Source organism: Pseudonaja textilis, chromosome 1 (assembly GCF_049901715.1).
Source record: "Pseudonaja textilis isolate UNSWEBS1 chromosome 1, rPseTex1.2, whole genome shotgun sequence".
Lineage (NCBI taxonomy): Eukaryota > Metazoa > Chordata > Lepidosauria > Squamata > Elapidae > Pseudonaja > Pseudonaja textilis.
The window spans coordinates 282,411,368-282,427,332 of record NC_141990.1 but is presented as its reverse complement, the minus strand read 5'-3'; the positions used below and the strand labels follow the sequence as shown (position 1 = coordinate 282,427,332).

Sequence of the window (15,965 nt, the reverse complement as noted above, 5' to 3'; positions counted from 1 at the left end):
TAAGCAAGTAGGACAGCTTTCTCTTTATGTTCCTCAATAAGTGTTATGAAGCATACTATTTCTGATGTTTGTAATCTGTGCATACTTGAGAGAAACTGGGATTGCCCTAACTGTTACGGATTTATAATATACTGAAAATTACATTTTGTAATTGTCAAAATCATATAACTGAATAATGCTGTATCTAAATAAATTTGTGTGATTATGTATATAAGCTGATAGAAATCAATTTTAGGCTTTTGCCAACTTAATAATATTTATTATTGAACAGCACAAGTGACTGTAGAAGAAATTACTCCACTTGTCCCTCCACAGTCAGGAGATAAAGGACAGGATGATCTGACAAGCTATTTTTTAGAAGCACTTTTAAAATACTTAGTAATTCAGGTAAGTTGGTTATATTGGGGGAGGGATTGGTTTTCCAACATAAACCAAATTGGATAAGATTCAGTTTAATGCAGATATGTTTGTTCTCTAATAAAAGGAGCATATATTTAGAAGTACTTTTAAGGATTAGGAATTGAAATTTGTTTAAAATTAATAAATTTAATGTATATTATGCACAGTACAATATAAATTATACAATAACTATTTTTATATTTAATTATTTACTAATCAATCATATTACTTATGTAAATATAGTTTCTTAAAGAGCAATTTTATAAATGAGGAAGGATATCTTTATTTTTTACAATCATTGGTATTAAGATTTCAGGATAATAGTATCCCCCAAAACAGTTTACAAGTTGTATAAACAATTATAAACCAAAGCAATATATATTACAAAAATAAAACTAAACCTTCACAATCCCTCTGACAGGGAAATTTATGGTAGTAATCCTCTTTCCTGCCCCTGAAGTTATCCTTCTGTTTTTTTTAATTCCTGGAAAAAATGAAATAAGGTCAGAATTTCAACCCCATCACATTGAAAATTCAGTCAAGATGCATCACGCTGAAGAGCTACTACTATATCTTGCTGAAGACCCAGAGATTAAGAAGAAATAAAATCACAAGTCTGGTCAGCTTAAAATAGGATACTAAAATGCAGAAGGAAACAGATGGAAATGAGTGAAAATAACTATTAATAGCATAGATGATACATTTGAAATATATAATTGCATTATACCTGCTTCTGAAATAGATATAAATAATCCAACATTCCTGTTGTAGGTCAAAAGTCTGGAATGGAAGAACAGAGAAAATCAAGAAAGGGGATTTTCATTCTTATTTTCACATTTTAAGAAATATTACTTGCCTTATATTTTCCCAAATATGTGTAAGGAAAACAGCTTGTATAACCCAGTTCTCGGTAAGCATTATTTCAGTGTTTTTAGAAGCATTTTCCTAATTTTAATAGAAATGAAAAACCAGTGCCTTACTGATTTGTGTGGCAGGTATCTCATGCAAAATAATATTTTATTAAGTATCACATTCTAAAGGTCAATATTAGCTTGACTTATAAAGAACCACAGGCACCTATCCCATGGTTTTAAGACTGCAGATGGACAAGGAAAGACACAGCACACAAGTTCCATATTCAGCAAAGAATATTTGAAGAAATTGATTGTGATTATTTTTAAAAATATTAAAATTTAATGAGAGAGTATTTGCTAAATGCAATTGAAAGAGCTTTCTACTACTGTAAGAAGAAGAAAGGAGACTCATTTCAGGGAAGTGGTTGCACATTGAATGGGTAGTTGCAAAGCTCTGGTTGACAATATTGCATCAGAGGTACAGACTATAGCCCAGTAAGATTTTTGGTGTAATCTTAGAAATCCATGGGCTACTAATGAGTATAGAGTATTCTCTTTAGATCAGTGCAACATTCGTTGTCACTTTTTCCGGTACAGCAGGTGTCACATTTGATTATTGTTGTATGTCCATTAAATCAATAGATTTCCCAAAATTTAACCATCCCAAATAGAGAAAGATTGGAGAATTAACTCCTTTCTCTATCCTTTCCTCAACAACAGTTAGCATGGCATATCCGACTGGTTTTTCTGCTCTCTAGTTTTCTAGTACCTTCTGTCCCTCCTCTCTCTCAACTGCTTTTGTAATCCCAATAAATTAAAATAGAGTAATACATAGAATATTAGAATATTTGCAGTTGCTTCATTAAGCCTGTTGTCTTTGTAGATCTCTGATGATAAATGGATTGTGATTTTAATCACTGTCTTAAAACATATACAGGAATTACTTTCTGATCCATTGAATTTAATTCTGAGGAAATATAAGACTACTAAATTAAATTAGAAATGCAAAATATTTACTTGGAAATTTGTCATTGATTTCATCTGAACGCAGTCTTAAATGCCTGTATACAATCACAGTTTTCAGCCTTTTATATTATATTTTTCTCACAATATTCAAACTTGACCAGTTAAACACATTTATATGCTTTGAAGAAAACAATTAGAGTCACTTTGAGATGGGCGGCTATACAAATTGAATAAATAAATAAAATCATTCATTTGTGTTTCATAGAATAGAAGGATTGGAAGGTTTTTCTTAGAGATCATCTAGCTCAGTCCCTTATCTACTGCAGGATTATGACATGTTTGCATTGAAACCTTTAAATATTAGCCATTATGCATTTTTGATCATATTTAGGTGAATAGCAATCCAAAATTAACTTTGGCTTGATATCTTTTTCATCTTACCATACTGTAGATATGCCTCAGATGAGACCAAAGCCACATTATATAATTGTGAAGAAAGATGCTGAAACGAACGAAACAGTATATTGCACAAAGGAACCTTTCCTTAAAGCTCGCGTTATTGTCATCAGATGGTTGGTGTCTTTCTGGCTTGAGCCAAAACCTCCTGCAGGACCTCAGATTCCTGGAATGGAAGGGGAAATTGTGCCAAAGAATATTCAGGTAGAAGCAAAAAAGTGATGCGATCAACTTAATAGGAAAAAGCTGATCCTATTTATTTAATTTTTATTTTCACTTTTTTTCAAAATAATTCTAGATGACAAATATGGTCCCTTCTCTTTTATCCTCATAGCAGTCTGTAACGTAGAGTAAGCTGAGTGACTGGTTCAAAGCTTTGCAACTGAAAATAAATGGCTAAAATATCCTTCTTTCTCCTTACCAGACTTCTCCAAAAAAGAAAAAAAGAGACTTATCTTGTTATTTGTCATTTCATTTTTGGTTTCAGAGAGCAGCTGCTACCTTGGCATCCAGAGAAGACAGCAAAAGTGATGCCACTGATAGATCTGATAGAAATCTAGAAACTGAACAGTCTCATTCTAACACAAGCACACTGACTGAAAGAGAACCTAGTTCCTCCAGCCTTTGCAGTATTGATGAGGAACATCTTACAGACATTGAAATAGTCCGAAAAGTTTTTTCTTCTAAAAGGAGTAATGTTAACTTTCTCACAGAAATATTTCGTCAGGTAAAAAAAAATCCTTTCTTTCTGAAAAGTATTTATGTTTGGATCAATGTTTATCATAAAATCTGTTCTGTGTTTTACATAAGATTCACAAATGTAGATTGATGTCATTTATACCCATAATTAATAGATGGTCAGAGGCAAAATCTCACCTGAATTGAATACATTAAACATAACAGCACAAAATTTTAAAGCTGTAGACATCCCAGATCAGTGGTTCCCAAACTTTTTCAGTCCACCGCCCCCTTGGTGCTACAAACTCATCCTCTGTGCCCCCCCCCAGGGGTGGGATTCAAATTTCTGTGGGCGTGGCCTAATTTGAGGGTGTGACTTGCTGGTCACGTGACTGGGTGGGTGTGGCTTGCTGGTCATGTGATGGTGGGCATGCCACCACTTCCGCATTGGAGGCGCCGGCTCCAGAGCGGTACTAGTCAATGGGTGAACCTGCAGGGCCGCCCAGCACCTTGAACACGACCCTGCCACCTCAACGCCCACCTGCCTGCTCCCTTGCCTCTTAGCACCCCCCTAAGGCATCCCACCGCCCCCCAAGGGGCTGTACCACCCACTTTGGGAACCACTATCCCCGATCATTGAATAAGGATGACAGTTCTATGCACTCAAATTCATTCAGTCTTGCCAGGGTTAAGCCAAAGCCTCTTGTCCCCCATTCAGCCCCCCAGCCTCCAAGCACCTCAATAGGGTAGCAGCATTACTTGAACCACGAGAATGGAGACAGAGAATTGAATATCATCAGCATACTGATACTTCAATCCATGGTGGTGGATGGTCTCACCCAGCAGCTTCATATAAAAGTTAAAAAGGAGTGGAGAGAGCTCTGCAGCCTGCCTGAAAAGAGCAGCCAAGGGTTGGATCTCTCATTCCTTATTAACACTTATTGGAACTGGCCTTGGAGAAGGGAGCCAAACCAATGGAAGACTGTGCTTTCCACAGCAAATCCTGTAGGCAGCCAGAAGGATATTATGTCTGCTAAGATGTCAACAAAAGCAAGGATGGTTGCACTACCACTATTCTCTCACCAGCGATCAACCGTAAGTGTGACCAATACTGTTTCTGTCCCATAACCGGACTTGAATCCTGACTAGAAGAAGTCCAGATAATCTGTTTCATCCAGAACCCTCTGAAGGTGCCAACAAACACTTTTCCCACCACCCTCCCTAAAAAGGGGAAGATGGGAAACTGTATGGGAATTGTCCAGTCAAGTGGGATCAAGCAATGGTATTTTCACCAGCATTATGTTGCTGGTTTCATTATTCCCCCTTCAGATGCCTCTGAGTTCTGCTTTTCTAAGGCATAAATAATAAATTGCAAAACCAGGTGGCAGTTTTTGATTTTTGTTTTTCTTTGCTCTTTTGTTTTCTTTCAAAAACAAATCAAGTGACTTTTGAATTTCTAATGAAAATGACATCTTCAGTATGCTGCTATCACTGAAAGAATTCAGTGGCTTTTAAACAGAACACCTTAAATTTAAACCTAAGACTCCTTTAACTGTAATAGGGAGTTTGTTCCATAATTTACCTTATGAGTCTTTTCTCCTTAATTAGGCATTTTTATTGCCAATATGCGAAGCAGCAGCGATGAGGAAAGTGGTTAAAGTATATCAAGAATGGATCCAACAGGAGGAAAAACCATTATTTATGAAAGAACCAGAAGAAATTGTTACATCTTTGAACATAGACAGTGATGAAAACATTGCAGAACATAATTCATCAGAGAAAGGAAAAGAAAGAGAGGAGGTAAAAACATCAGAAATCATTCTTTGGTTTCTCTTTTTCCATGTTTATGTTACAGCATCTTCATACATTGTAGATATAAGTAAATATATAAAACATATATAATATGTAAATACTGTATATTAAAAATTGTGAAAACCAAGCTTAAATTACCTAGTGTAACTTGTTCCTAGAAAGAAAGAAAAAACAAAATATAAGATTAATATGTATAATGCAGTTTTTACACTTAACAAGCTCATTTGAAGATTAAGTGAGAAAGAACTACTATGTATTTGGGCACTTGGAAAATGTTTTAAACTAAAATATTATGTTCATGGATTATCTTTCCTCCATATTTTGTAAGTCCCAGAATTGATAATAGCTGTTTTTAAATAAAACCCAGTTCTTCAAGAAGAGGGGAAGGTGCAAATTAGTCTCCAGGGATCTTAAATTCTGTTTACATATGATTGGCCTTGAGATTTTCATGATTCTCTGTAATTAGATATCACACTGTGGTTTATAATAGCAGTACATTATTGAAGTTTGATGATGGTAGTAGCAATGGAGGAATTTTCTCCTAGAAGAAACAATAGAGTTTATTGTGATAAAGTAAAATTGAAAAATGCAGTTTGTTTCTTTAATGGTATGAGGTCCTGCTCTTAATTGCAAATATATTTGTACAGTCTATATGGGATAGAGTATAAACAGTGAGGTCAAAGAGAAATGTGATACAAAAAGTACAGTGATAATTAGATTATAATTACTGTTCTACAACAAAAGTATTGTTGGTTGCAGATGTAACCCAGCTATTTATCTGAAGATTTCATTAAAAGAAGCTGACAGTTGTTATGTTGTTACTTTTACTGAATTCTGATAATGTTAAGAGACAAGAAATAATTTCCTAATTTTTTGGCCACTGCTAATCAAAGAGAATTCAGAACAGCAAGAAAATTTAAACTCTGTATGCATCTGTGTATTTCTGTGGATATTTGGAAAGAAATAATTACCTCTGTTTTAGGAAAGTACAGGTAGTTCCTGTCCTATTCGAAATTCAAACTGGACAAGAAACGGTTGTTATCAGGAAGTTCCCTATAAAACATCTGAATTGGACAACCTGGAACAAGGTATACGAGCTGGAATACAAGCAGTACTACAAGTAAGCTCCTATTTCTTTTTTATTTCCTATATAATATTTTCCAGTGTTCTTTTGTTGTGCCTTTTTCAAAAATCTTTCCTGAATATAAATGGATGCAGTTTACACTAGAATTAAAATGTTTATTTTGTTTTGTTGTTCTTGCATGTTCTGATGAGATGTGATTATGATGAACACCTAAACTAAAGCACAAAGTTTTAAGAAGGCAACACATACAGACTGTTACTTCAGTATGGCATTGGAACATTTCCCCTGCTAAAAATATTATATGAGATCATTAATCAATAGTGCTGACCAAGTACATAATACAGCTTGCAAACCAAAATATTTACCACTTGTATAATGCCTTTAGAGACGCGGTGGCTCAGTGGCTAAGATGCTGAGTTTGTGGATCAGAAAGGTCGGCAGTTCGAATCCCTAGCACCGCGTAACAAAATGAACTCCCGTTACTTGTCCCAGCTTCTGCCAATCTAGTAGTTCGAAAGCATGCAAAAATGCAAGTAGAAAAATAGAGACCAATTTGGTGGGAAGGTAACAACGTTCTGTGCACATTCAGCATTTAGTCAAACCAGCCACTGGACAGTGCTGGCTCTTTGGCTTTGTAACAGATTAGCGCCACCCCCTAGAGCCAGAAAAAACTAGAACGTATGTGTTTACCTTTATAATGCCTTTAATAGGAAAAAAAAAAGCAAGAAGAAAATCAGAACAACCAGATGAAGGATTATGAATAGCATAAAGATGTTATTTATATATAAAGTATAATTGGAAGGATGACAAAACTATCAGAACCTCCCAAAATATAGGAGTAAGATTTGGAACAATGAATAAAATAAAAATGTCAGACTTCTTCATCAATTTGTAATAGAAATTATCCATCTAAGGAATTTGTCTCCCTAAGACCAATTTAATAATATTTATTAAAAATATCATAGCAGCACAAGTGTTAGGAATACAAGTCACTTAACAGGTATTTGGGTTAGAAATATATAAACCAGGATAGACATTTTAAAACTGCATCTTTAAGAAAATGCAAAACTATAATTAGGTGTGGTTTCTCAAACGGCCATAAGATGGAGCCAGAAACCTGGTTTGTCTTAGTCTGAGTCTCAGAAGAGAGTGTGAGTGTATCTGTTTCCTTCTGTTGGAAAGTATTGCCGTTGCTCCATTTTTCCTAATCGACTGATATTTCTGGATTTGATGTAAGTCTGATACTGAACTGTTTTTTTTGACACTGGACTTTGTTATTGAATTATCCCTGGATTGAAAAACTGACTGATTTACCTGTGAATGACTTTGGACTGCCTATTTTGGACTTTGCTTAACATTTCTGGAAGTAAAAACCTACATTTACTGTACAGTGTATCTGTGTTCTGTGTGTGTATTATTCAAACACTCCTCTCAAATACGTCTCCCTGTATGTGCTCATTCCCCTAACGGGGAATTACCTCAACAACAAGAATGCCAGTTTTACTTTCAAATGAGAAATATGTACCTAAGAAATTGTGTTCTTCCTGACACTTTTTAAATGCAAAGATAATTTTTTCAAGCACGGCAGCCTATATTTGCAAATTGATTTAAAAACACCTGTTAGCCTTATTACTATGAACAGACTTGCACTAAGACAAGCACTGCCCTGTAATAAGAATAAACTCCCAAAACTGAGAACCAAGGGAGTATATAAATAAATTCCCAGCATTAGGACAGCTATATTGGACAATTTGGTATAGCATAGAATGCAGAATTAAAAAACAAGGGCCAAATCATAAAATAGACATGTAGAGTATCAGTAACCTGGTACAATTTAACAATTGTTTCCCCATACCTATTAAGGAAACAGTACAAATAAACGTCAAAACAATTTAAATAGACAGAAAAGTTATCATCTGTTATCTATATAGTGGCTAGCAATTGGTTGTGAACATTCTATATCTTTGAACCCTGGTGACTTAATGAAAATGTGATATCTGTTAACATACTGAGTTTGAGATCTGGCAATATGTCTACCAAAATATCGGCACATATTCACTCTCTGTGTTTCAGACAACCATTCTAAGTTTGAAAAATTCTGTTTGATATTTCTTTTGGAAGTGTCTTTTTACTCCTTAAACAATGCTCAATTAGATTTTATTCAGTTAATCCAGATGAATTGGTTTCCTCATTGTAATCAGTGTGGTAATACTTAGCTGACTTCTTAAGTATAATTGTTTTTATTTCTTTTAATTACAGGTTTTTATAACAAATTCCTCAAATATATTTCTTCTTGAGCCAGCAAATGAAATTAAAAGTTTGTTAGATGAGCATACAGATATGTGTAAACGCATTCTTAATATCTACCGTTACATGGTGGTACAAGTGACAATGGACAAGAAAACTTGGTAAAGTATTATTTCTGTTTTAATAATATCGTACATGCTTGTCTCCCACTTAGTGTAATACTCCCCCAGTCTAAAAATACTGTTAATAAATAATCGTTAGAAGTTGAAAAAGTTGCAGATAATTTACTTCATAGCCCGTATATCTTTATTTTTTGTTTGTTTTTATTTTCTAGAGAGTGCCCCATATTCAGTAATAAAGTTAATTATTTTACTTTAAATAATACTACCTAATCTTGTTTTTCAGGGAACAGATGCTGCTTGTGCTACTCCGAGTAACAGAATCAGTATTGAAAATACCATCTCAAATTTTTCTACAGTATCAAGGAAGAAAGAATTTAACTTTGGCAGGAAGACTTGCTGGTCCTCTTTTTCAGGCAAATTAACACAATTTAATATTTTACTTATTTTAAATATTATAGTAGAGGTCTTTCATTCATTTGTCTCCTTTATGAAATCATTATTTACATTCTTATGTTTGTTTTCAGAGCAGTTTATCTTATTGTCTGAATGCTCAGTGATAAATATTTTTATTTAGAAATAACAGTAATACCAGATGAAATGTATTCATCTTTAAATATTTCTTCTGATTCCTTTACATAAAAATAGTTAACTATCTGTAATGGAGCTAAAAGTAAGCCACATGGACATCAACATCAAATTAAACAATTGCTGGTGACATGTGTCCTTCATATGAGGGGCTGTGTGTTTTGTCATTAATGCACATTTAAAACAAATAGAATTACTTAGACTTAGACACATTGTCTTTCAATTTGTCAGAGAGTTCTTTAGGCAGCCATGCTGGTTTCTTTTTAAAGCTGTTATTTTTCTTCTTCATTGGTATTGTGCTAGACTGGGCTTTTATAATCTCACTTTTCAAAATTTCCCAAGCTTGAGTTGTTTTCTCCTTGAAAATTCTCACCCATGGAATCCTTCCCAAGCTCTCTCTAAGTCTTAAAAGAAGGAAAACTTAGTACAGAAAGATGTCAGCGACATTTTAGGATGTAGGATGAAGAGAGAGATATGCAAAGAGATAAAAGATTAAACACACTGAAGCTATATTATCAACTCACATCAAAACATTTTTTCACAGCTAATTAACTATGCAGCTTTCATAATTTTAATAAAAATGAATGATTTCCATTCTAAAAAATATGTATTTCATCCTTTTATATGTCTTTTTGTAGACTCTTATTGTAGCTTGGATCAAAGCAAATTTAAATGTGTACATTTCCCGAGAACTTTGGGATGACCTTTTAGCAGTATTGTCATCACTGACATATTGGGAAGAGTTGGCCACAGAGTGGTCATTGACCATGGAAACTCTGACAAAAGTATTGGCTAGAAACCTCTACAGCTTGGACCTCAGTGATCTACCACTCGACAAATTAAGTGAGCAGAAACAAAAAAAGCATAAGGGCAAAGGTAAGTGACATAATTCAGTTGTGATTTAGTTAAAGTTGAAAAGTTGTGATCCCAAAAGAAATGAGTCCAGAGCTACAGAATATGGTACTCCTTTAAAGAAACACTTCTTTTTATGCAATCTGTTAGTAATATAAAATAAATATAATAATAGATACTGTATTGTATGTTCCTTTATTCATTTATATAAAAAAATTATTTCTGTGATTCAACTTTTACTCTGCCCCACTCCAAACCAAATCTTGGCAGTTCACAATATAAAAATAAATACAATAAGATCAATAAAAAATACCATAAGGGAAGTGAACAAAATGGCAGATCTAGACCACTAACTTCAAAATATGACAAACACATCTAACAATCCACCCTACCCTAAGATCTGGGATTGCAGCCAGATCTGTAAGGCCTTCTGGAATGCCATTAGGGTGGCAACTGTCTAGATAAAATATATGCAGTTTCATCATTCTGTAATCTACTTTTTAAAAATAAAATAAGTCAGGGCATGTTCCCATTCTTCTGGGAACAGCAAGAGATCAGCATACAGAGTTGAAACAGCAAGAGGAAGTAGTATTTCAGGTTCTAGTCTGGCTTTAAGAGAGTGAAATCCTCGTTTAAATCAAAGCCATAATTTTTACACAATGTACAGTTTTATGAAGAAATTGAATCTGCTCGTGTATAAGCACTCTTAGTTGCTATGGAAAGTAATCAAAACATGAAAAAGAGGATTACACTTCGCCGTGGAATGTTTTCTTAAGCAGGAAATACACTGTTAAGACCTCTGAGTTCTGTATAGCCACGTAAACAAGTGTCTCAGTTGCTACTCCACAGGCCAGACTGAGATGCTTGAGTTGGTGTCCCCCCACCCCTTCCCCTGTTCTTTGCTATTGCATACTATAACCAGGAATGAACAGAATCTTCAACTGAAGTTTTGGATTACATACACTGTGAGAAAGTACAGTTAGTCCTCGACTTACAATAGTTCATTTACAATAGTTCATTTACAATAGTTCCATTACAATAGTTCATTTAGTGACTGTTTAGGGTTAAAATGGTTTCGGAAAAGTGACACTTGATCATTTTTCATATTTACAACTGTTACGGCATCCCCATGGTCAAGTGATCAAAATTTAGACACTTGGCAGCTGACTATGATGGCTGCAGTGTCCTAGGGTCATGTGATCCCCTTTTGTAAACTTCTGACAAGCAAAGTCAACGGGGAATCCAGCTTCACTTAGCAACCGTGTGATTAACTTTACAGTTATAGTGATTCATTTAACAACTGTGGCAAAAAGGTCGTAAAATGGGACAAAGCTCACTTAACAAATGTTTCACTTGACAACATAAATGTTGGGCTCATAAGTCCATGGACTAAGTTGAGGACTATGTGTATATGCAGTGAGTGTTCAGCTAGGCCGCAGTTTTTACCATTAACAGATTATATGGATATTAAAGTTTTTATAATTTATCAAGACTTAATTTTTTAAACTTTTTTTTTAAAAAAAACTTTTAAAACTTTTGCTCCTGCCTTGTCTCCCTACTTGGTGGTCCCCCCAAATCAAAGTTGACTCAAGAGACTGTAGAAGGGGGAAAACATTCCTTATGGGATTGCAGTAAGAATACATTCAAATTCGAACTGACAGACAGACATGGCAGATTATATACAGGAGGAGGAGCTTTGCTTATATGTCTGAAATTATGCATATTAATTGTGAGGAACTTCTTTTTTCTTATTGAGATAAGTCTTGGCTATAGTTTAACTTCAGTAAATGTGTGATTGAGTCAAAACCATCTGTTAAACTTTCACTATAATAGCATTTTCATTTCTTACAATGTCACTCTAAATTACTATGTATACATAATTCTGGATCTGTGACTGCACCCATATCAGGTATTGGACATGAGTTTCAAAAAGCATCTGTGGACAAGTCATTTTCGAAAGGCTGGAGCCGTGATCAACCTGGGCAGGCCCCAATGAGACAGCGCAGTGCAACAACTACAGGATCTCCAGGAACAGAAAAGGCCAGAAGCATAGTGCGACAGAAAACAGTTGGTATGTTACAGAAAATGTAAATATTGGGGGTGCAAAATTAAAAGAAAAACTAATGGATAAATACTTCCAACCATGCAAAAATGATTTTCTCAATATGTTTTATCTGCATTGTGTTTACATAGTACGTGCATGTTTTAGGGGATTTTATGCTCTGTATTGGATGAAACAGTTCTGACTGCAAAACACAGATTGTTTAACAGATGTATCTAAATATGTAATTGTTATATTCTGGTACTATAAACCAGTATATATATGCATCAACTAATAAAGCTGGTATCTCGATCTGACATTTTAAAAATGCCTATTATTGATATGTCTTGAAGGTTCTGAATTTGGTAATATCATTTCAGTTTTTATTTTTCCTTCCTATAAAGTCTTAGTCTCAGTCACAAGAAACTTTGTGAAAATTTAAATATAAAAACATAAATAACATCAAATATAAAAAGAGTTTTTAAAAATACTGTTTAAAATTACCATAGATAAAAAGAATGTGCAATTAATTGTAGAAGTTACTCAAGGTTTGATTTGTACCATTTTGGAAGAGATGCTAAAAAAACACTGATTGCTTCCATTTTCCGAATTTGATAAAAAAATCAATGCTATGTTCCCTAATATAAAAAAATCAGGAAAATCTAATCTTAAATAATGCATTTCTAATGTAAGTGTTTTCCAGATACAACAGCTCAGTGATATGATCATCATTGTTCTTACATTCTTATTAATAGTTTTTAAGTAACATAATAGCTTGCAGTAATGTTTATTTTTTACAAAAATAATAAGAAAATACTAAATCCTGATTCTTTTTGCACATTGTTAACACATCAAATAGACATATCACAAAGTTAACCAGAAATGTTCTAGCTAATGTTGGAAAACTACTGATACTAGGCTTTAAGAATCATTAAAATAGATTGATAGGAAGCTCAGTTATGAGATATATGCAGGGATGAGATTCTACCAGTTCTCACCTATTTGCTAGAACCGGTTGTTAACATTCTAAGCAGTTCAGAGAACCGGTTGTTAGAAGAAATAACTGGCCTAATCCTGTAAGGAAGGCAGGAAGGAAACATTCTGGTGTTGCTTACAGAAACTGCCTCTCCATTAACCCTTATTACATTCTTGGCAGGACTAGACTTCCTGTCTCAAGAACCTCTCTGAAGTTTTTTTCCCCTCCTTTGCTGGTACTTTGCTTGTGTGGAGTGACAATTCAAAGTTACAGTGGTACTGAAAAAAGTGACTTATGTCCATTTTTCACACTTACGACTGTTGCAGCATCCCCACAGTCATGAGAGGCCAGGCAAGGAGACGCGTGCCTCGATGTGAGTGATATTGAGTTGGCCACACCCAGCCAATAACATGACCACCAAGCCACGCCCACCACCTAAGCCACGCCCACAGAACTGGTTGTTAAAAATTTTGAATCCCACCCCTGGATATATGATATAAGAGTTCTCTTCATGTTCAACATTTCATTTGTAATCAAATGTATTTATCTTATGCTAAACATTTCACCTGTATTGTACTAAGATAAACAAATCTAATACCAAAATTGCTTACTAGGAAGACACACTTAGAGATTTAAATATTAAATTTCCATTTGTCTTCTTTCTCCCTATAGAGCTATAAGCCATAAAAACTTTGAGGAAATAGTGGCTGGTTAGCAAAGATTCTCTGTCTTTCTAGTCATAAAAGCTAGTGAATACACCAAAGTATAGGGTATCTAGAAAGTTAAGGAAGAAATTACCGTTGTAACTTGCAAGATTATCATAGTATTGTCTTCAAGCCTCAGTCTCAAATTAAAGTATTTGAAATGCACAGCAGACAGCAGTTTATCAACTAGGCAATTATCATATTTATGTGAGTAAAGACGAGAAAGAAACTTTAAGCTTTAATGAAAGGGAATATATGATAGGGTAGGCCAATAATCTGAGCCACCAGACTACTTGATAAACTTTGCATATATCTTGTACATCCCATCTTTAAGGTCTCTCCAGCTCCTGCCTTGATGCAACCTCCCTTGCGTGCGAATAATTCAATATCTGGCATCTCAGCATAAGACTGGAAAAGGCTTCACAGCTTCAGTCATTGTAAGCTTAGCCTTTCTTAACTGAATGCTCTCAAATGGTTGTAGACTAAAACTTCCAAGGCATGAAGTGAATTCTAATCCAAAACATCCAGAAGGCATCCATTCAGAACAGTTGAATGAACAGAACTAGTTTCCTGGGTTTCTCTTATCTATCACCTTCCATCTTTACCAAACAAAATTAGTTTCAAATCCCCAATAGATCTCATTTTATATATTTAATAGCTTATTTTAATTTCAGAAATGACCCCATAATAACTTTTATACAGGGCAGTGTACTGGTATACTTTATGCAATTTATAAATAGGTGTATCCAAATATTCCTTTGTATAAGCATAAAGAAGAAAGATACTCTGTTTCCTTAATTTTACATACCTAAATTTAAAATATTTGAGTAGCAGTTCTAAGTATAGAAATATATGCCATCTACATATAATTCTACAGCAACAGGTAATATTATTGCATTTAATCATATTAGTTATTAATATCACTGTGGAAACATTTATAGGACTCTGAAAATAATTCAGAAGAGGTGACTCATGCTACATAGATGAGAGAAGATTTTTTTTTTCATATCATTAAAGCACCTGAATCTTTTGCAGCATTCATGTGCATTGAACACTATTAGAAATTTATTCCGGGAGCACTTGAAATGAAGGGCATATGCGAACACCCATATGCAGAAACATCTGGGAATAGCTTGTCTGCTTTAACAGTTCAGAGAACTGCTTTCTTTGTGTTCCTACACATTACAAAGTACGTTGTTTACATGCTTTGCATATCCCTATTTAGTCATTCCAATTATAATCTATTTTTCTACAGGCCTAAAGCCAAGTTGCAAAGTAGTTTGTGTCTGTTCTCTAAATATATTTCAATTAACTTGATATTATATGTCAGAAATTCTGCTTCTGATGCAAACTAATATTGTGTGATTTTCATTCTTTGAGGGTTGAAAGAACATTTTGGTATTTTGATACCTTGGAACCCTCACTAGGCAGTGTTCTATCTTCCTTATCACACATAATGATCAGGTGTTCATCATTTGCAACATCAGTTGTTAGGCTATTATGGACAGGCATAGGATAAATACTTTATAAGGTCATAAAAGAGTCAAGTTTGATATAAAATCAGATAAAATAATATGCAGATTTTGTGAGGTATACGTATGAGTGAAAGAGCTGGAGACAAGTAGGAATGTGGATCAGATATGCCTGTTGTGGAAGTTAAAGTCCTTTAGCTTGCACAGTGCAATGCATTGCAGTCTTCACAATGTTTTAGACTTTTGCTTTAATCTGCATGCTGTAATGAAACATATTTTTTCAGAGATAACTTTTCAAGAAGATTCAAAATAAAGCTGAGAAAAGTCCCAAAAGCAATATAGAAACTTGCTTGCGTTTATCTGGAAGTCAACCATAGTGTAGAAGGCAAATGTGTTCATTTTTTAAATTTCTAAACTAGCTTTGGGTCAGCAGTAGTCCTGTTGTTTACACTCATCAGTTTGTATGCCACTTTCTAACTTTTGAATGTGAGTGAACAACTGTAGTTGAATATTGAGGAGAAAATAAAGTATCCCTTGTATCTCTTATTTACATATGAAACATAATGGCTGTTTCATCTCATGTGCCACCAGCTAGATCAGGGGTGTTAAACTCAAAGCCCATGGGCCAGATCCAGCCCATGGGGTGCTTCTGTCCCTCAGGGCCAGCCTGGAAAAAGTAAAAGACCGGCCCGGGGTGCCTCAGGAAGCCAACCTGTT

General features: G+C 34.6%; 1 protein-coding gene across 8 annotated transcripts in view; it reads left to right on the top strand.

Moving 5' to 3' along the window:
- RALGAPA1 (Ral GTPase activating protein catalytic subunit alpha 1) overlaps nt 1–15,965 on the top strand; it is a 126,264-nt gene that overhangs the window by 15,156 nt on the left and 95,143 nt on the right. For all 8 annotated transcript variants that reach the window (XR_015741081.1, XM_026711188.2, XM_026711162.2 and 5 more), the window contains exons 7-16: nt 272–387; nt 1,171–1,309; nt 2,671–2,879; nt 3,163–3,402; nt 4,962–5,153; nt 6,148–6,285; nt 8,509–8,657; nt 8,902–9,031; nt 9,842–10,079; nt 11,965–12,126. Coding sequence is in view for 7 of the 8 variants with exons in the window: in XM_026711188.2 (XP_026566973.1) it covers nt 272–387; nt 1,171–1,309; nt 2,671–2,879; nt 3,163–3,402; nt 4,962–5,153; nt 6,148–6,285; nt 8,509–8,657; nt 8,902–9,031; nt 9,842–10,079; nt 11,965–12,126 (1,713 nt within the window). In the remaining variant the exon portion in view is untranslated. The remainder of the gene's footprint in view (nt 1–271; nt 388–1,170; nt 1,310–2,670; nt 2,880–3,162; nt 3,403–4,961; nt 5,154–6,147; nt 6,286–8,508; nt 8,658–8,901; nt 9,032–9,841; nt 10,080–11,964; nt 12,127–15,965) is intronic.